The sequence below is a fragment of the Pleurodeles waltl genome, chromosome 1_1, assembly GCF_031143425.1.
Source record: "Pleurodeles waltl isolate 20211129_DDA chromosome 1_1, aPleWal1.hap1.20221129, whole genome shotgun sequence".
Lineage (NCBI taxonomy): Eukaryota > Metazoa > Chordata > Amphibia > Caudata > Salamandridae > Pleurodeles > Pleurodeles waltl.
The window spans coordinates 864,927,221-864,942,869 of record NC_090436.1 but is presented as its reverse complement, the minus strand read 5'-3'; the positions used below and the strand labels follow the sequence as shown (position 1 = coordinate 864,942,869).

General features: G+C 45.1%; 1 protein-coding gene across 1 annotated transcript in view; it reads left to right on the top strand.

Moving 5' to 3' along the window:
• The window catches only part of KIF27 (kinesin family member 27), a 455,459-nt gene that overhangs the window by 247,164 nt on the left and 192,646 nt on the right, over positions 1 to 15,649 (top strand). The window contains exon 11 of the mRNA XM_069229770.1: positions 10,723 to 10,920. Coding sequence (XP_069085871.1) covers positions 10,723 to 10,920 — 198 coding nt within the window. The remainder of the gene's footprint in view (positions 1 to 10,722; positions 10,921 to 15,649) is intronic.

The following is a 15,649-nucleotide window of genomic DNA, read 5'->3' as shown; positions in this document are numbered from 1 at the left end:
CATACACTCACATCTAACATGAATCGCTGCTAACAGTACCGTAAACAGCACACAGAACCTGCTCATAATCACTCTGGAAGTCAGGATATAGGCACTCCAATTAATCAGAACTTTACCCATGTGAAGCTATTAGGAACCACAATCTTCCTACACAAAGGTCGGTTCTCTTCCAGGGGATCCTCATCAATAGTCATAAACATTGAATATTCCCGCCCTTGTGCGGGGACCCCGGAGCATATATATAAAATACATACATATTATCATGTGTAAAACAGCAATGCAGGCTATAATCATAAATAGGCTAAAATGCTTTATTTCTATGCAAGTTTTTTTTTTTTTTTTTTTTTTTTTTTTTATATTATAAAATCACAATAGATCATAAATATCTACCTAAGCCCCCAAAAACTGGACTTAGGGAAGTAAACAGCAGTAAATAGCAGAGAAAAATAGAAAAAACTACATTGAAAAACAATGAAGCATTCTTAGCCAATAGGCTGCATGCAGGTTAACACAGGAGAACCATAAAAACTTTGGCACCGTGCCTTTAAGACCCTGAGCACCTCCAGTATCCCACCATGCCTCAGGGGTGAAGGGAAGGTGACAGTTGGTTCACAGTTAGGTCAGTTCTTTTTTCCGGCTTCTTCTGAGAGGATCCTGGAGCATTGAGCTCTCAGTTTTTTCTGAGTTTTGCTTCAGAAAAATCCTTAAAAATAGTGTTTTTCCTATTTACTCGACAGATAACATCTTTTGTCTGAGTTTGGAAGTCTTTTTTGACAGAAAATGCCATCTCTTTTTGTAAAATGTCCTTCTTGTGGGAAGAAGAAAGCCCAGTCAGACCCACACTCTCTGTGTATTGTCTGCCTGCCACAGAGTCACTGTCCTGACACCTGCAAGTATTGTAAGAACATGTCAAGGAGGACTCTCAAAGACAGAGAGAAGATCAGGCTACATGGGCTTCAGGAGAGGAAAAAGTCAACATCCTCTTCACTTCCCAGACCTACAGCAGAAGGAATGGCCCGATCGACGTCGACAGGTAGGATTGTGCCTGTTTGTTCTCCATCGACGTCATCGGCACCACCGTCTCACCGGCATAGATCGCCGTCGACGGCGACCAGACCGACGTCGAGGGACAAAAATTCGAAGCGTGGACACAGGGGTACATCTCCGTCAACGGCAGGCCGCCGTTCGGCGTCGAGCCATCTCCGGCGCTCCCGTTCGCCGTCGAGAACGTCTCACCCCTTGGCGTCGAAGGACACGACACCAAAAACACCTCGACGGCATGAACATCCGCCGTCGACCACTCGCCACTCAACGTCGAGACACACGACGGCGAGTAGGTCCAGGTCCCGCGATAGGCGATCGGCGTCAAGACACTCGACGGCAAGACCTCCGACGTCAAGACCTTCGACGTCGAGAACAGATCAGCCATCGCAACCTTCGACGTCGAGGATACAATCGACGTCGACACAACCTTCAGCTGTGTCACAGGCAGTAGAGCCAGCGGACAAAGCTCCCTCACCGGTGGTCTCTATAAGGAGTGCATCATCCCATTCCAGAGCATCGGGCATGTTTCTCCCATCACTCTATCACCCAGATGGTTAGAGAGCCTGAATAGACCGGCAGCATCCCCGGATTCACAATACTCTAGGATGTATTCTCCTACTGCCTCATTACCGAGAACGCCATCGCCTACAGCTAGAGCAGGACGGGCTCGTTCTGCTTCTCGTCAGCCGACCACAAGACCTGCACACTCTGCTACAGCCTCTCGGAGCAGGTCCCGTTCCCGAAGGAGAACCAGGTCACGAACACCACGCAGAAGATCACCTTCTTGGTCTTCTTCAGGATCGTCTGTTGGGCGCTACTCCCCCACACTCACAGATTCTCCACCTGCTAGGATTTCCCCGGTGGATGATATCACCACTTTTAATGAGGTTCTTCTAAGGGGAGCGCAGAAGCTAAATATTGAGGTACCGGAGCCGGCCACCTCATCCTCAGTTATCTTTGAGACCCTACAACACAGATCAGTCTCGAGAAAACTGCTGCCACTAGTACCGGGTTTGCTGCAACCGACTATGGACACTTTTCTGTCTCCAGCCACTCTCAAGTCTGCCCCGGCTAGGATTCAAAAGAAATACAAAGCTCCGGAACAAGATCCTTTATTCCTGCGGAAGGATCCGCCACCGGACTCTGTGATCTTAGCCGCAGCCAGAAAAACACACTCTGTGGCATCATCTTCCACAGTCCCCCCGGATAAGGAGAGCAGACACCTAGACTCTCTGGGGAGAAAGATGTGCGGTACGGCGGCATCTGCTATGAAGGTCTCCAGCGCCTCAGCACTTCTGGGCAGATATGACCGCTCTCTGTGGGACTCACTCCACAGATTTACAGAAAAGTTGCCCAGGGAAGATAGACAGGACTTCCAGGAAATCTTGCAGGAAGGGGGCCTAGTATCTAACCAGGTCATCAGCGCGGCGGCGGACGGGGCGGATTTGGCTGCGCATGGGTATGCGCACGGAATCTGCGCTAGGAGGTCTTCCTGGCTACGGCTCACGGGTCTGAAACAGGAAGCACAGCAGCGCATTTTGAACCTCCCATTCAGCGGGAGTTCGTTGTTCGGTACCCACGCGGATGAAGAGATGGCCCGAATGAAAACGGAAGTCGACACGATGAGGGCAGTGGGCCTGGAACGTAAAAAAGACTTCAGGCGGAGGTACAGGCCGTATGACAGACGACCATTCCAGCAGAGGGTTCAAACCCCTCACTGGTCTCAGAGGCCACAACAACGACAGGGACGTCCCCTGTTTCAGGCACGTAGACCCACAAGAGACCGAGGGTCAAGTAGACCTCAACAGTCTACAGCAAAGACACCATCAAAGCAATGAGGCATTGCTTCCCTCAGCACTGTGCACCACTCCGGTGGGGGGAAGTGTTACGCATCATCTTCGCGAGTGGCACTCCATCACAAAAGACAAATGGGTGCTCAATATTGTCGAACATGGCTATTCTCTCCTTTTCAAAAAACCTCCTCCACACTTGCCGCCAGCAAGGTGTTTTCCTTCTCATCTCAGCCTGCTACGCAAGGAAGTTCTCGCACTCCTACAAAAGAAAGCTGTAGAAAAGGTTCCTCCGGCACAAAAAGGAAAAGGGGTGTACTCCCGTTACTTTCTGGTGGCGAAAAAAGGTCAACAGGGCCTCTTCAGGCCAATTCTGGACTTACGGCTCCTGAACAAGTACATAAGAAAACAAAAGTTCAGGATGCTAGCCCTTCACCAGATTGTCCCGCAACTGCATCAGGGAGACTGGATGTGCTCCATCGACCTACAGGATGCATATTTTCACATCCCAATAGCAACCAAACATCGGAAATTTTTACGTTTCCAGATAGCGTCACAGCACTACCAATTCAGAGTCCTTCCATTCGGCCTGAAGTCTGCACCCCGAGTCTTTTCAAAATGTGTAGCAGTGGTAGCGGCACACCTTCGAAGACAAAAAATATTTGTCTACCCCTACCTGGACGACTGGCTAGTGAAGGCCTCATCTCCGGATCAGGCGAGAAAACATCGAGATATCGTTCTAAGAACTTTCGAGTCTCTAGGTCTTCAAATCAACCACGACAAGTCAACCTTGATTCCAACACAAAACCTCCACTACCTGGGAGCGATACTAAACACAGAGCTCCAAAGAGTGTATCCTTCGGAGGAACGACTTTTATCAATCCACAGGAAGTGTCAACAACTATTAACAGCCGATGCACCTACAGCTCGTCAGGTGACATCGCTTCTGGGCTCCATGGCTTCATGCATCGTCATTGTCCCGAATGCCAGGCTACGCATGAGGCCCCTTCAGGAGGCATTAGAGAACAATTGGAGCCAAAAGACTGGTCACTGGGAGGACAGAGTTCGACTACCAGCAGTGGCTTTTCAATCACTACAATGGTGGATGCACAGACCTCACCTGTCGATAGGTTCTCCGTTTCACCAGACAATTCCAGTCGACACTCTGGTAACGGATGCGTCTCTTCAGGGTTGGGGTGCTCATCTGGGTTCCTTCCAAGCTCAGGGTCTGTGGTCCGACAAGGAAAAGAACTATCACATAAATCTACTGGAACTCAGAGCAGTCCATCTGGCTCTCAAATCTTTCTCTCCATTGGTTCAGGGGAAATCTATCCTAATTCAGACAGACAATACAACCACAATGTATTACCTGAACAAACAGGGGGGAACAAGATCACTACCTCTGTCTCGAGAATCCCAAACGATATGGCATTGGCTCCTGGCCAGGGGAATGTCTATCACAGCGGTACACCTGCCAGGTCAGCAAAACGTAGAGGCAGATTTCCTGAGCAGACATCTGGAAGACGCGCACGACTGGGTGCTACACGACGAAGTCGTCGAGGACATCTTCGGTCAATGGGGTCGACCCCAGTTGGATCTCTTTGCAGACGAAACAAACAAGAAATGCCCAGACTTCGCATCCAGGTTCTGCCGTCCGGGATCTCAAGGGAATGCCCTGTTGATCAACTGGTCAGGGACATTTCTCTACGCCTTTCCACCGATTCCCCTCATACCGGCAGTAATCAACAAATTTTACAACTCCAGAACCAGAATGATTCTGATAGCGCCACAATGGCCCCGCCAATTCTGGTACACGGACCTACTCAACTTATCGGAAAGACCTCACAGGAGGTTGCCGTGCAGACCGGATCTCCTGAGCAGAATGGAAGGGAGAATCCTACATCCCAACCTTCCCTCTCTGAGCTTGACAGCATGGCTCCTGAATTCCTACAGTATGGGCACCTAGGGCTCTCACAGGAGTGCATGAGCATCTTGAAAGAGTCAAAACGACCTTCCACGCGGCGTTCTTACGCTTTTAAGTGGAAGAGATTTTACATCTGGTGCTCTCAACAAGGTATAAATCCCATACGAGCTCAGGAGGACGTCATACTGTCCTATTTACTTCATCTGGCGAAGTCTGGTCTGCAGGTATCTTCTATTAAGGTTCATTTGTCTGCAATTACAGCGTATCGTAAGTCGCCTTCTCAGGCATCCTTCTTTACGATACCTGTAGTCAAGGATTTTTTAGAAGGCTTGAAAAAGGTTTTTCCTCCCATTCGGAGACCTTCTCCTCCATGGGAACTGAATGTAGTCCTGTCAAAACTTATGGGCCCTCCTTTTGAACCTATCCACAAGGCCTCTTTACAGCACCTTACGTGGAAGACGGCTTTTTTGGTGGCCATTACTTCAGCGAGGAGGGTCAGCGAAATTCAGGCTCTGTCTTGCAGAGAACCGTACACGGTTTTTCACGATAATAGAGTGGTTCTGCGAACTCACCCATCTTTCCTTCCGAAGGTGGTGTCAGAATTCCATATCAATCAGACTATATCTTTACCGACTTTCTTTCCCAAGCCGGAGACTCCGGCTGAGAAAGCATTGCACTCTTTAGACTTGAAAAGAGTGCTGAAATTCTATTTGGACAAAACAAAACCGATTAGACATTCTAACCATTTGTTTCTAAATTATGGTCATTTAAGAACAGGAGAGGCAGCGTCTAAACGAACGATATCAAGATGGATTGTGTCTTGTATTGTTAACTCTTACCAACTGGCTAATAAGAGATTACTGGCTAGGCCAAAAGCGCATTCCACAAGGGGAAAAGCGGCTACTGCTGCCCTCCTTAACAATGTACCAATTTCTGAGATTTGTAAGGCTGCTACATGGAAGTCTGTGCATACCTTTACTAAGCATTACTGTTTAGACTCGGATGCAAGAGCGGATGCCCAGGTGGGGCAGGCCTCTCTTAGAAATCTATTTGCATGAATATATATCTTTTCCTGCACTTCTTTCAGACAGTCCGCAGAGTTTAGGGATGGGCTTGCTAATCTATTCAATGTTTATGACTATTGATGAGGATCCCCTGGAAGAGAAGGATAAGTTACTTACCTGTAAATCCTAGTTCTCTTCCAGGGGTATCCTCATCAAAGTCATAAACAACCCACCCTCCTCCCCGGACTCAAGTCTCCTGGAAGTGCAGGACAGATTATCTTTCTGATCAGTTACACAGATTGTCACCGTAAAAAAGTACTGACCTAACTGTGAACCAACTGTCACCTTCCCTTCACCCCTGAGGCATGGTGGGATACTGGAGGTGCTCAGGGTCTTAAAGGCACGGTGCCAAAGTTTTTATGGTTCTCCTGTGTTAACCTGCATGCAGCCTATTGGCTAAGAATGCTTCATTGTTTTTCAATGTAGTTTTTTCTATTTTTCTCTGCTATTTACTGCTGTTTACTTCCCTAAGTCCAGTTTTTGGGGGCTTAGGTAGATATTTATGATCTATTGTGATTTTATAATATAAAAAAAAAAAAAAAAAAAAAAAACTTGCATAGAAATAAAGCATTTTAGCCTATTTATGATTATAGCCTGCATTGCTGTTTTACACATGATAATATGTATGTATTTTATATATATGCTCCGGGGTCCCCGCACAAGGGCGGGAATATTCAATGTTTATGACTTTGATGAGGATACCCCTGGAAGAGAACTAGGATTTACAGGTAAGTAACTTATCCTTTATGACTATCAGTTGGAAAACATACTATATACACTGTCATCACTGCTTAATGGGCATGTCCCAGGACACAGACAGGAGTCTTGTGTCAACTCAAACGTACAGTGGGTGGAGCCTACAGAGCTAGCCTATGCGTCTCACCGCATACAGAATCATGTAGGAAATAGCGTCCAAACACAATCACTAAGAGTGCTAAGCCAAAAGAAAAAGTGCCAGTATATCAAACATAATGCAGTTGAGTTACTCAGGGCAGGTGTTCACAACTGTGTTACCATGTAGGGAGCAATCCTGTCCCAACAATCAGCAAAGCATTTCTCTCTGCCTTGCCCTAAACTAGAGCAGTTCTGGGAGTTAGCTCAAGTGAACTATGCTATTTAGTTGTGAAGAGTTCCTGTGTCTTAAGGCTTATTTTTTCATTTATTATGTGATTTCTAATACACCAGCATCTTGTCTTTGCCTTCATGTTCACACACATAATGGAAATCTAGTAACATAGTAAGAGAAAAATCAACAAAAATCTATCACTGGCTTCTGTGAATATTATTTGCACACTGAAGCTCCTTTGCTCTCTTGGATTGTTTCTGTCCTGTAGTTGGAAATTAATGTAACAGTTAGGAGAGTAGAGTCATATTTTGAATCAGTCAACATTTTTGATAATTATGAAAGAAAATTGTGCTGTTATGTCAGAAACAATCTGACCTTTTAGTCAACCTTAATATGCAGCTGAAAGTACACAAATATTGTTTCATTGCCAAAAGAGAGTAAAATATGGATCCAGGGTTGAAGAGGATGGCACACTTTGCCAGCAAACATTTATCCCAAAAATATTTAATAATAATTAAGACCTCATGCAGGGTCTAGTGGAGTGGCAGGAATGCCATAAATCACCTGTTGATATGCCCTTCCCAAAAGGTGGTTTCCTTGCTTTTCTTAGAGTTGGTGAACCCTCTGACACAGGGTGCGCCTGTCACAAGTCCACTGGGTTACAATGAGAGGCATCCCACTCTATTAAGGGTGGTAGAACCGTCACTCAATGTTTTTCTGAGGGCTTAGAGAAGTTTCAAAGATCTAATATAGGTTTCCAGTCTCCCGGTTTTTTCCTTATGGAAAAGAAATGGGAATAAAAGCTGAAGTTCTTTTGTGCCTTTGGGATCCATCATATTCCTCTTTTTTTCTAACATGATACTGATTTTCTTTTGAAACAGATATAGATGTTGACAGTTCATCTTGTGAGGTGGTGTTGTTGGAGGTTTTCCTAAATATTCTAACATGTGACTGTATTTTGTAAGTTACAACACTCAAATGTCTGTCGTAATGTTAACCAAATTGTGGTAATGAGAAGCGATCTTTCCTCCTATAAGCGTATGGTGAAGTACAGTGACCACTACCAAATTGTCACTGACTCCGTGAACCTTTGTTGTTCCTGGATAGTTTGCAGGCTCTCTTGTGAAGGGCTTCTTCACGGTAGGAATTTAACTTTTGAGCCCTATGTTGCTGGTGAGAGGGGTAGTGATACCATAAAAGAGGCGTAGAACACTGTTTGTAACTATAGGACTGAGAGACCCCTCTATACAATTACATATCCCTTCCACGTACCACTCGAAAGGATTGAGGATGACTTTGTTGAAGCACACCAAGGGATTTGGCTGCTTGTGTCTGATTTAATAGACTGTAGAGCATCATGGATATGGCTTCCAAATAAAGACTCACCAATATACGTCATATCTAATATCCTGCTTAGCACTTCAGGTTTAAAAGAAGTGGCTGGCAGCCAACCTTGTCGATGTAACACAGCTGCTCCAGCTAGTTGTCTGAATCCAGTTGATGTTTTGTTCATAGCTGAATCAATAATTGCTGAAAACATTCTTTCTCTTTCCTGTAGAATTGCTTTTGCCTCAGCTTTTTTATCAACTGGCAAATGTCTTAGGTATGGCCCTATGTCTGACCACATCTGACGGTATTATCTAGCAAGTATCACTAGAGCATTTGAGGCCCTGATAGAGGTGGTTGCTCTGGCAGAAAATCATTTGCCAATGTTATCTAGTCTCCTGTCCTCCCTGTCAGGTGGTGCTGTACAGTGTATAGTTAGGTTCCTTTGAGCTGCGTGCATGAAAACCGAGTCTGCTCGGGGATGGCCAATCAGGCATACAGGAGTGTTTTCTGGTACTCTGTACTTTTTATCCAGGTGTGGAATCAGTGCTGGAATTGTAGTTGGTGTCTTCCTAATTTTTAGGACCTTGTATTGTATTGTATTGTATTGTATTGTATTGTATTGTATTGTAATCGTATTTATATAGCGCTTACTACCCCTGACGAGGCGTCAAAGCGCTTTTCGATGAGTAGCACGCTACTCCGGAACCCAACAAGAATTAGTGATGGATTAGTATCGTTAAATAATGAGTACAGTTTTAGTATTATTATGAGTTAATTTGAGCCACGGATATGAGAGTTTGTTAGTTAGACTGGAGTAATGGAGGGGTGGAGGAGGAAATAAATCCAGAGGTGTTAATTGGGAGTATATCCTTCATTTACTCAACCCAAAGGCTTGGGATGAGTAAAGGGGGGTGGAGGGGGAAGAGAATGTGGAAGGGTTAGGGAGAGCATAGTAGCAGGGTGAGATGAATGCAGGAGAATTTAGTAGGGTTGTGTGGGAGGTCACAGAGGTAGAGTGAGGTTTGGTGAGTTAGATGTGGAGGGAAGAGCTTAGGCAGAGATATTTAGGAGATGAAAGTGGTAGAAGGGATTTGGGATGAGTCAGAGTGAGAATGGAGGATAGTTTGATAGAGACATGACATAAGAGTGATGAGTAGATAAGTGTGATAAGATGAGAGCAGGAATTCATAGATATCTAGTATAACAACCCAAAAAAACAGGAGCCATGCAATGATCCACGAACATGCCAAGCACAGAAACAACATATACACATACATATACACATATATATACATATACACACACACACATATATATACACACACACACACACACACACACACACACACATATGCACATACAATACATAATTAGAATCATGGGTAAAAAAAAATACTTAGTCAGACAGGTTTAAAGAGTGTGTGTGTATTTTATTGTTATGACATAGTAGCAATACATATTTTCCAAAGAAACTATAAATAAATAGAAATATACATATATTCTGAAAAAATATTTATCCACATAGGCATATGCAGTTCATAGTTGTTTGAAAAAGGTGGTTATGAAGGAAAGAGCCAACTCTTAAGTAGTTTTCTGAAGACCAGAAAGTTATATGTGGCTCTTATAGTGGGGGGTAATGAATTCCATAGTTTGGCTGCTTGGACGGAGAAGGATGTACCACCTATAGTCTTTTTCTTGTATGGTGGTGTTCTAAGGCGGGGTGCGTGTGTCAGTACGTGTATGTGTGCATGCAATGCGATGTGCTAGGTGAGTTGGAGGAAACTGAGGTGGGTGATGTGGAAGTGTGATTATGTGTGCCACTTGCTAATGGCATTGATGTTGCGTATGTTGTTTTTGGTGTTGTGCTGCTACGTGCAACATTCAGGTGAGTGTTGTGTGGTGGTTTTTGTCGTGATGTCTGTAGCTCTGACATGGGAGTGTGTGTTTATGCATGTGTAGGTGTGTAGGATATTGTGGTCGTGATGTGTGTGGGTGCAGTGTCAATAGTGTGTGTATGTTGTGTCATGGATGTACATCAGTGTGTGTTTGCGACATGTACGAGTTATGTTGTGGTTGAATGGCAGTGGATAATGGTGTGTATGTGTTGTGTTGTGTGTGATGCAGGGGTCACATATGGCTTTGGTACTGTGTGTGTGTGTGTGAGACTTACCTCTGTTCCATAGCCACTGCCATCGTCTGATGTCTATTGGGTCCCGCGATGTACTACCTCCGTCCACAAACTGCCACCCAGTACACCGCCTGCAGTACTGTAACCTCTAAATACGGGAGGTGGAACACCATCGACTTGACGGTTTTCTCAGGTCTGCCACTGCAGCGGTTGGGTGGTAACACCTCCTAGATCTAAATCAAGCCCTAAGTCCTCCAAGAGCTGTATATTGTTAATACTTTTGAGTCACTACAAATATTTATTGTTATATCTCTATGACAGCCATCTTTGGATCTGAATATTCAGTTTATGCAATTGACTATGTCCTCTGGTTTTAGATGTTAAACAAAAAACAACTGGATACGAAGAAGTTGGCATCGTTTTCCACACAGAATGAGAAACGAGTCACCGAGCTGGAGCAAAACGTTGATCACATGAGACAACAGCAAACACAACTGCAAAAGAAACTACGCGAGGAGGCTGACAAAAAGAGAAAGTTGGAGTCAGAGATTCAACAAAATCAACAGCAAATAAAAGTAAGAATCATTCATCTTTAACAAGTCTGTGCAGTGATTTCGTAATGTACCATAGACAAGGAAAATAAATAATTTAAAGTTGTTTTTTGTATGGAAGCAGATGCCCCACTTGCTGCCCATCATTAAAAAAGCATATCCTTTGTCATTCTTATTATGTTGGCCATAATTATAACCTTGCCCTTCTACCACTTTGACCCTGGTTACAAGTGTGCTGGATAGTTCTGACTACTGCAGTGTTAGCACAGGATTTGGAATTACAAGTTATGTGGCGATTACCTCAACCATAATTACCAGGTGCGATAAACTCACCATTCTGGCAAGCTACCCCAGGTAAATTTCAACAGGTCAAACCTGTCAAATTATAAACTATATCAGGGTTAAATGCTGAGTGGGTACCTATGTAGCTTATTATGTGGAAGAAAAGCACAAAATCAGCATGGGATGCTCCATTTAGAAGGGCAAATGTCACAATTGGAGGAAATTATCAACCCAGATAAATTCCAAACTCCAGAAAATCACATCTCACCAAGAGGGATAATTATCTCATCCTTCCCATCTGCCTCAGATACACTCATAATTAGGAAGTATATCATTAGCATTATTGATAAAATACCCTCTCTTTTCTTCCTGACCAATAACTGTGGCTCTCTCTAAGTCTAAAGCTGCTATTTTGTGATTATCGAGAATGCTTAATGAAGTCTATTTTGTTTAAACTTGCTTCACAAACTTGTTTTCCTTAATTTTCCCCAGTTAATTGCATTCCATGCATGTTAAATCCACCCTATTCTTCATCTTGAGAAAATTCTCAATAGTCGTTTTTCCTTGATCACATTGTTTCCCCAATAATGGGAAATCTCCCATACTTATGTTCCTCCTCCTCTCTTTCCATCCACACTTTGTCTTAATTATAGGGAGGCACACCCTTCCCATCTTTCCTCTTATCCTCTCCTTCTCTTTCTCTTATAATTTATAAGCAGATCCTTCCCATACACCCAGTACTCATTTCCCATTGTGCTCAGCCAAAAGCTGTGCACTCTGGCCTGTATGGACATAGAAACTCTGGCATCTGTGGCCATGAACTACACCATGTCTTGCACCGATGAGCTTGGGTGCAATCGATGTAAGCGCTTAAAGATCTTTCAGGGTCCAGCCAATGGAGTCTCTCCTTCTCTTTCGAGAAGTGAGGCAGGGCAACGAAGGTTGAGACAATGATGGATTGCCGTAAAATGGAGTCCCGATTTTCGGCAAGATGGCTGGCCATGTGTGGGAGGTGAACCTTGTCCTGGACTGCAACAGAAGATCATCGTGAAGTGACAGAATGGTCACAGGAAGATGCACATTATCGAAACGTTCGGGTGGCACATTCTCCTCGCACAGTCGGGGGGCACTAGGATAACTTAGTCCCAGACATTCCTGACTTTATTCAGAACTTTGGAAATGAGAGGCAGAGGTATGAAGGCATATAGAAGTTTTGTGTTCCACCCCAGTCAAAATGCATCAGCTAGGGAGGACCTTCACAGGAACTCTAAAAGCACAAAAGCTTGGAGAGGGCTTGTTGTCGGTAGTGGCAAAAAGTTCTAGCTGCCTTGGGTTCAGCTGCCACTCGTGATCCGCCAGGTACCACCGGTTGAGCGGGTCTGCCCTGGCTTTCAATGGTCCAGCCAGATGGTTCACAATCAAGGAAACATCCTGATGTTCGATTCATCCCCAGAAATGTAAAGCCTTGCAGCATATGACCCAGGACCCCACTCCAATCTGCTTGTTGTATTATCATATAGTGGCAGTGTTATCTATGAAAACCTGTACCAGCCTCCCTGTAATGGACTGTGGGAAGGCCTTCAACTCAAGAACGATTAGCCAGCAACCTCAGCAGATTGATGTAAAGGCAATTTTACTTTGGAGACCAGGGTCCTCTGATCTCCACCTCTCCTAGGTGACCTCCCCAACCCAGCAGTGATGCATCTGTCATCACCCTCTGCTCTGGGTAGAAAAGGAAATGGGTCTGCTGCTGGTGAGGTAGCAGTCAAGCAGCCTGACTTTGATTACGTCTGACATGTTTTCTTGGTGCTAGGCCCACTAAGAATTCAGATCCTACTGTTGAACCCGCATATGCCACTAAGCAAAGTGGGCAAGTATTATGCATAAGGCCAAAAGGCCAAGGAGCCTCCGAGCTGCTCTCACCGAAAACCAGGACCAAGGCTGAAACATCTGGATCATAGCACAAATGTTCAGGACTCGTTGTGATGGAACTGAACTGCCCATGACAAAGAGAGCTCCTATAAAAAAAAGGTCTCTTCGAAAGCGTCAGGTTGACTGCAGCTCGTTGATCAAGAACCCCACATATATCAGGAAGTTCATCATCGTCTGGAGGTGGTATAAAACTGACTGGCAAGCCCATATTCAACAGCCAGTCATCGAGGAAGGGGAAAACTCAAATCTCCAACTTCTGTAGATGGGTGGCAACCATTGCCATCTCTTTCATGAACACCTGGGGGGCGCTGGTGAGGCTAAAGTGAAGCAGCGCAAGCTGAAAATGCTCTTGGTCAACTTTGAACCTGAGGTAAAGTCTGTGGGACTGGTGGATGGGCACATGAAATTGTCCGCCATATCCATGGATACCATCCAGTCAACCAGTGCCAGGGCAGACAGAACCTGGGCCACAGCGAGCATTTTGAATTTGCATTTTCACAGGAAGGTATTCAAAGGATGAAGACCTAAAATAGGACAAAGGCCTTCATCCTTCTTCAGCAGGAGGAAATAGCAGGAGTAACAACCTGCCTCTCTCTCCGAGTCCGGAACTCTCCTGATCACCTCTTAAGTATTAGGCCATTCTGATGTTGGAGGAAGCTGTGGTGGATAGGAAAGGAACAAAATGACACAGCCCTGCTGGACGATCTGGAGAAGCCATATGTGAGATGGACTGCCACTGTGGGGGAAAATGTTGGAGCCTTCCTCCCACCAGGCTTTTGTGCGATGCTAAGGGCCAACTAAGCGGTTTCTAAGCTGAGGACCCATGGTGGGGGGTATGTAAAGATCATTTACCTACATTTTGCCTGCTTTATCCTTGTCCCCAACCATGAAAGGTTTTAGGTGACTGTACAGGGGGGTGGAAAGGCCTGGCAATTCCTATATGCAAATCCTTTGCAGTTGTCGTAGAAGGGTCGAAACTGATGAGGATGCTGCCTGGCAGGGGCCAAAAGGCTCAAAGAACGCTCAGTGGCCCCCCTTTCTTTAAATCATTCTATGACAAAAACACGTTTTCTGACAAATTGGGAGGTTCTATCAAAAGTGTATCCATAAGGGATACATGTCCAGAAAAACCTGTGGATTGCATCCACGTATGGCAGTGAAGCGCCACACTAGGTCTGACTGCTTACCCCAAACAATCTGTAGCATACAGACCAGCACAAATCACTTATTTAGCTGCATCCTGACCATCTTGAATGGTTTGACCCAAGGTGGCCCTAATCTCTTTTGGGATTGCTGGCAATATCTCTCTGGCCATGTCCCAGAACGTGTGCATGTAACAGCTCAGCAGGCAAATCGAATGAACCATCCTCAGGGATTGGCTGCTTGAAGGGAGCATTTTTTTTCTAAATGCCTCAATCCTTTTCAACTCCTTGTTGGAGCTGTGGGAAATTAATTGATTCACCTTGCTGGTGGAAAGTTAAAACACCAAACACTCAATGGTAGGATGCTTTTTGAGAAAATTAGATTTGTGAGGTGCCGATTTGTTCACTGGTAGGCAAGAGCAAGGCTTAGATCAAGTGCCTATAAGAGTACCAGTTAAGACTTTGTTGAATGAGAGTAAGCGCTGAGATGAAGCAGCTGGGTTTGTAAAACTTCAATAAGGAGGCTTGTTTTAACTTTCACAGAAAGTAGTCATAGGTCTAGGTCCTCAGCAGCACATCTGAATTACTACATCAAAGGAAGCACTCTTGTCCATTGGCTAACCAAGGGGTGAAATCAGCTCAGCATCAGGGCAGTTTAAAAGCCCAGTTTCCTCCTGTAAATCCATTTATAAGCATTCATCATCATAATGTGGGGGCATATCATCCCCATCATCACTGTTGTCATCTCCTGGAGGTGGTAAACTCTGGTCAGACTCAGAAGGAAGAAGATGATGGAGCATCTGACAACAGTTCCCTAGAAATGTACTGTTTGAACCAGGTCGAATGGGAACCGATTGAGCTGGAGTGGTGTCAGAGCGTGACCTTGGTCAGGGCCGAGCTGATCTGGCACCGCAACATCGAGATTGGTGTCGATGAAAGAGGAACCTGTGCAGGTTTTGAAGCCATAATAGACGTTGGCACTGGAGTCAGAGCAGAACATGAGTGAGTTCCAGGATCTGAGACAACACCGATGGTGCATTGACCAGCAGTAACCTTATTGGTGATCCCTGCAGATGCTTGGGGGTCTGACGTGGGACCAGGTGGAGCCAGAAGAGTGCCAAAAATATGCAGCATGGCCTCCTTAAAGAACCTTGACCTGCTGCGTCATCATGAATGGCTCGGCAAACTTGGCATGCCTCAGGATCAACTGTGGTATCAGCTCCAGCATCGAAGATTGGGAGTGAGATTGAGTGGTACCTTGACATCCTCTTGTCTTCTCTTTGATTTGTACTTATGCTTACCAGATGGCTTTGATCATGAAAAAATTGGAGCAAGACTTACACCAGGTCCATGAGGTCGTACAATGCTTGGTGACGTACAGCTTTGTTTCACGGTCC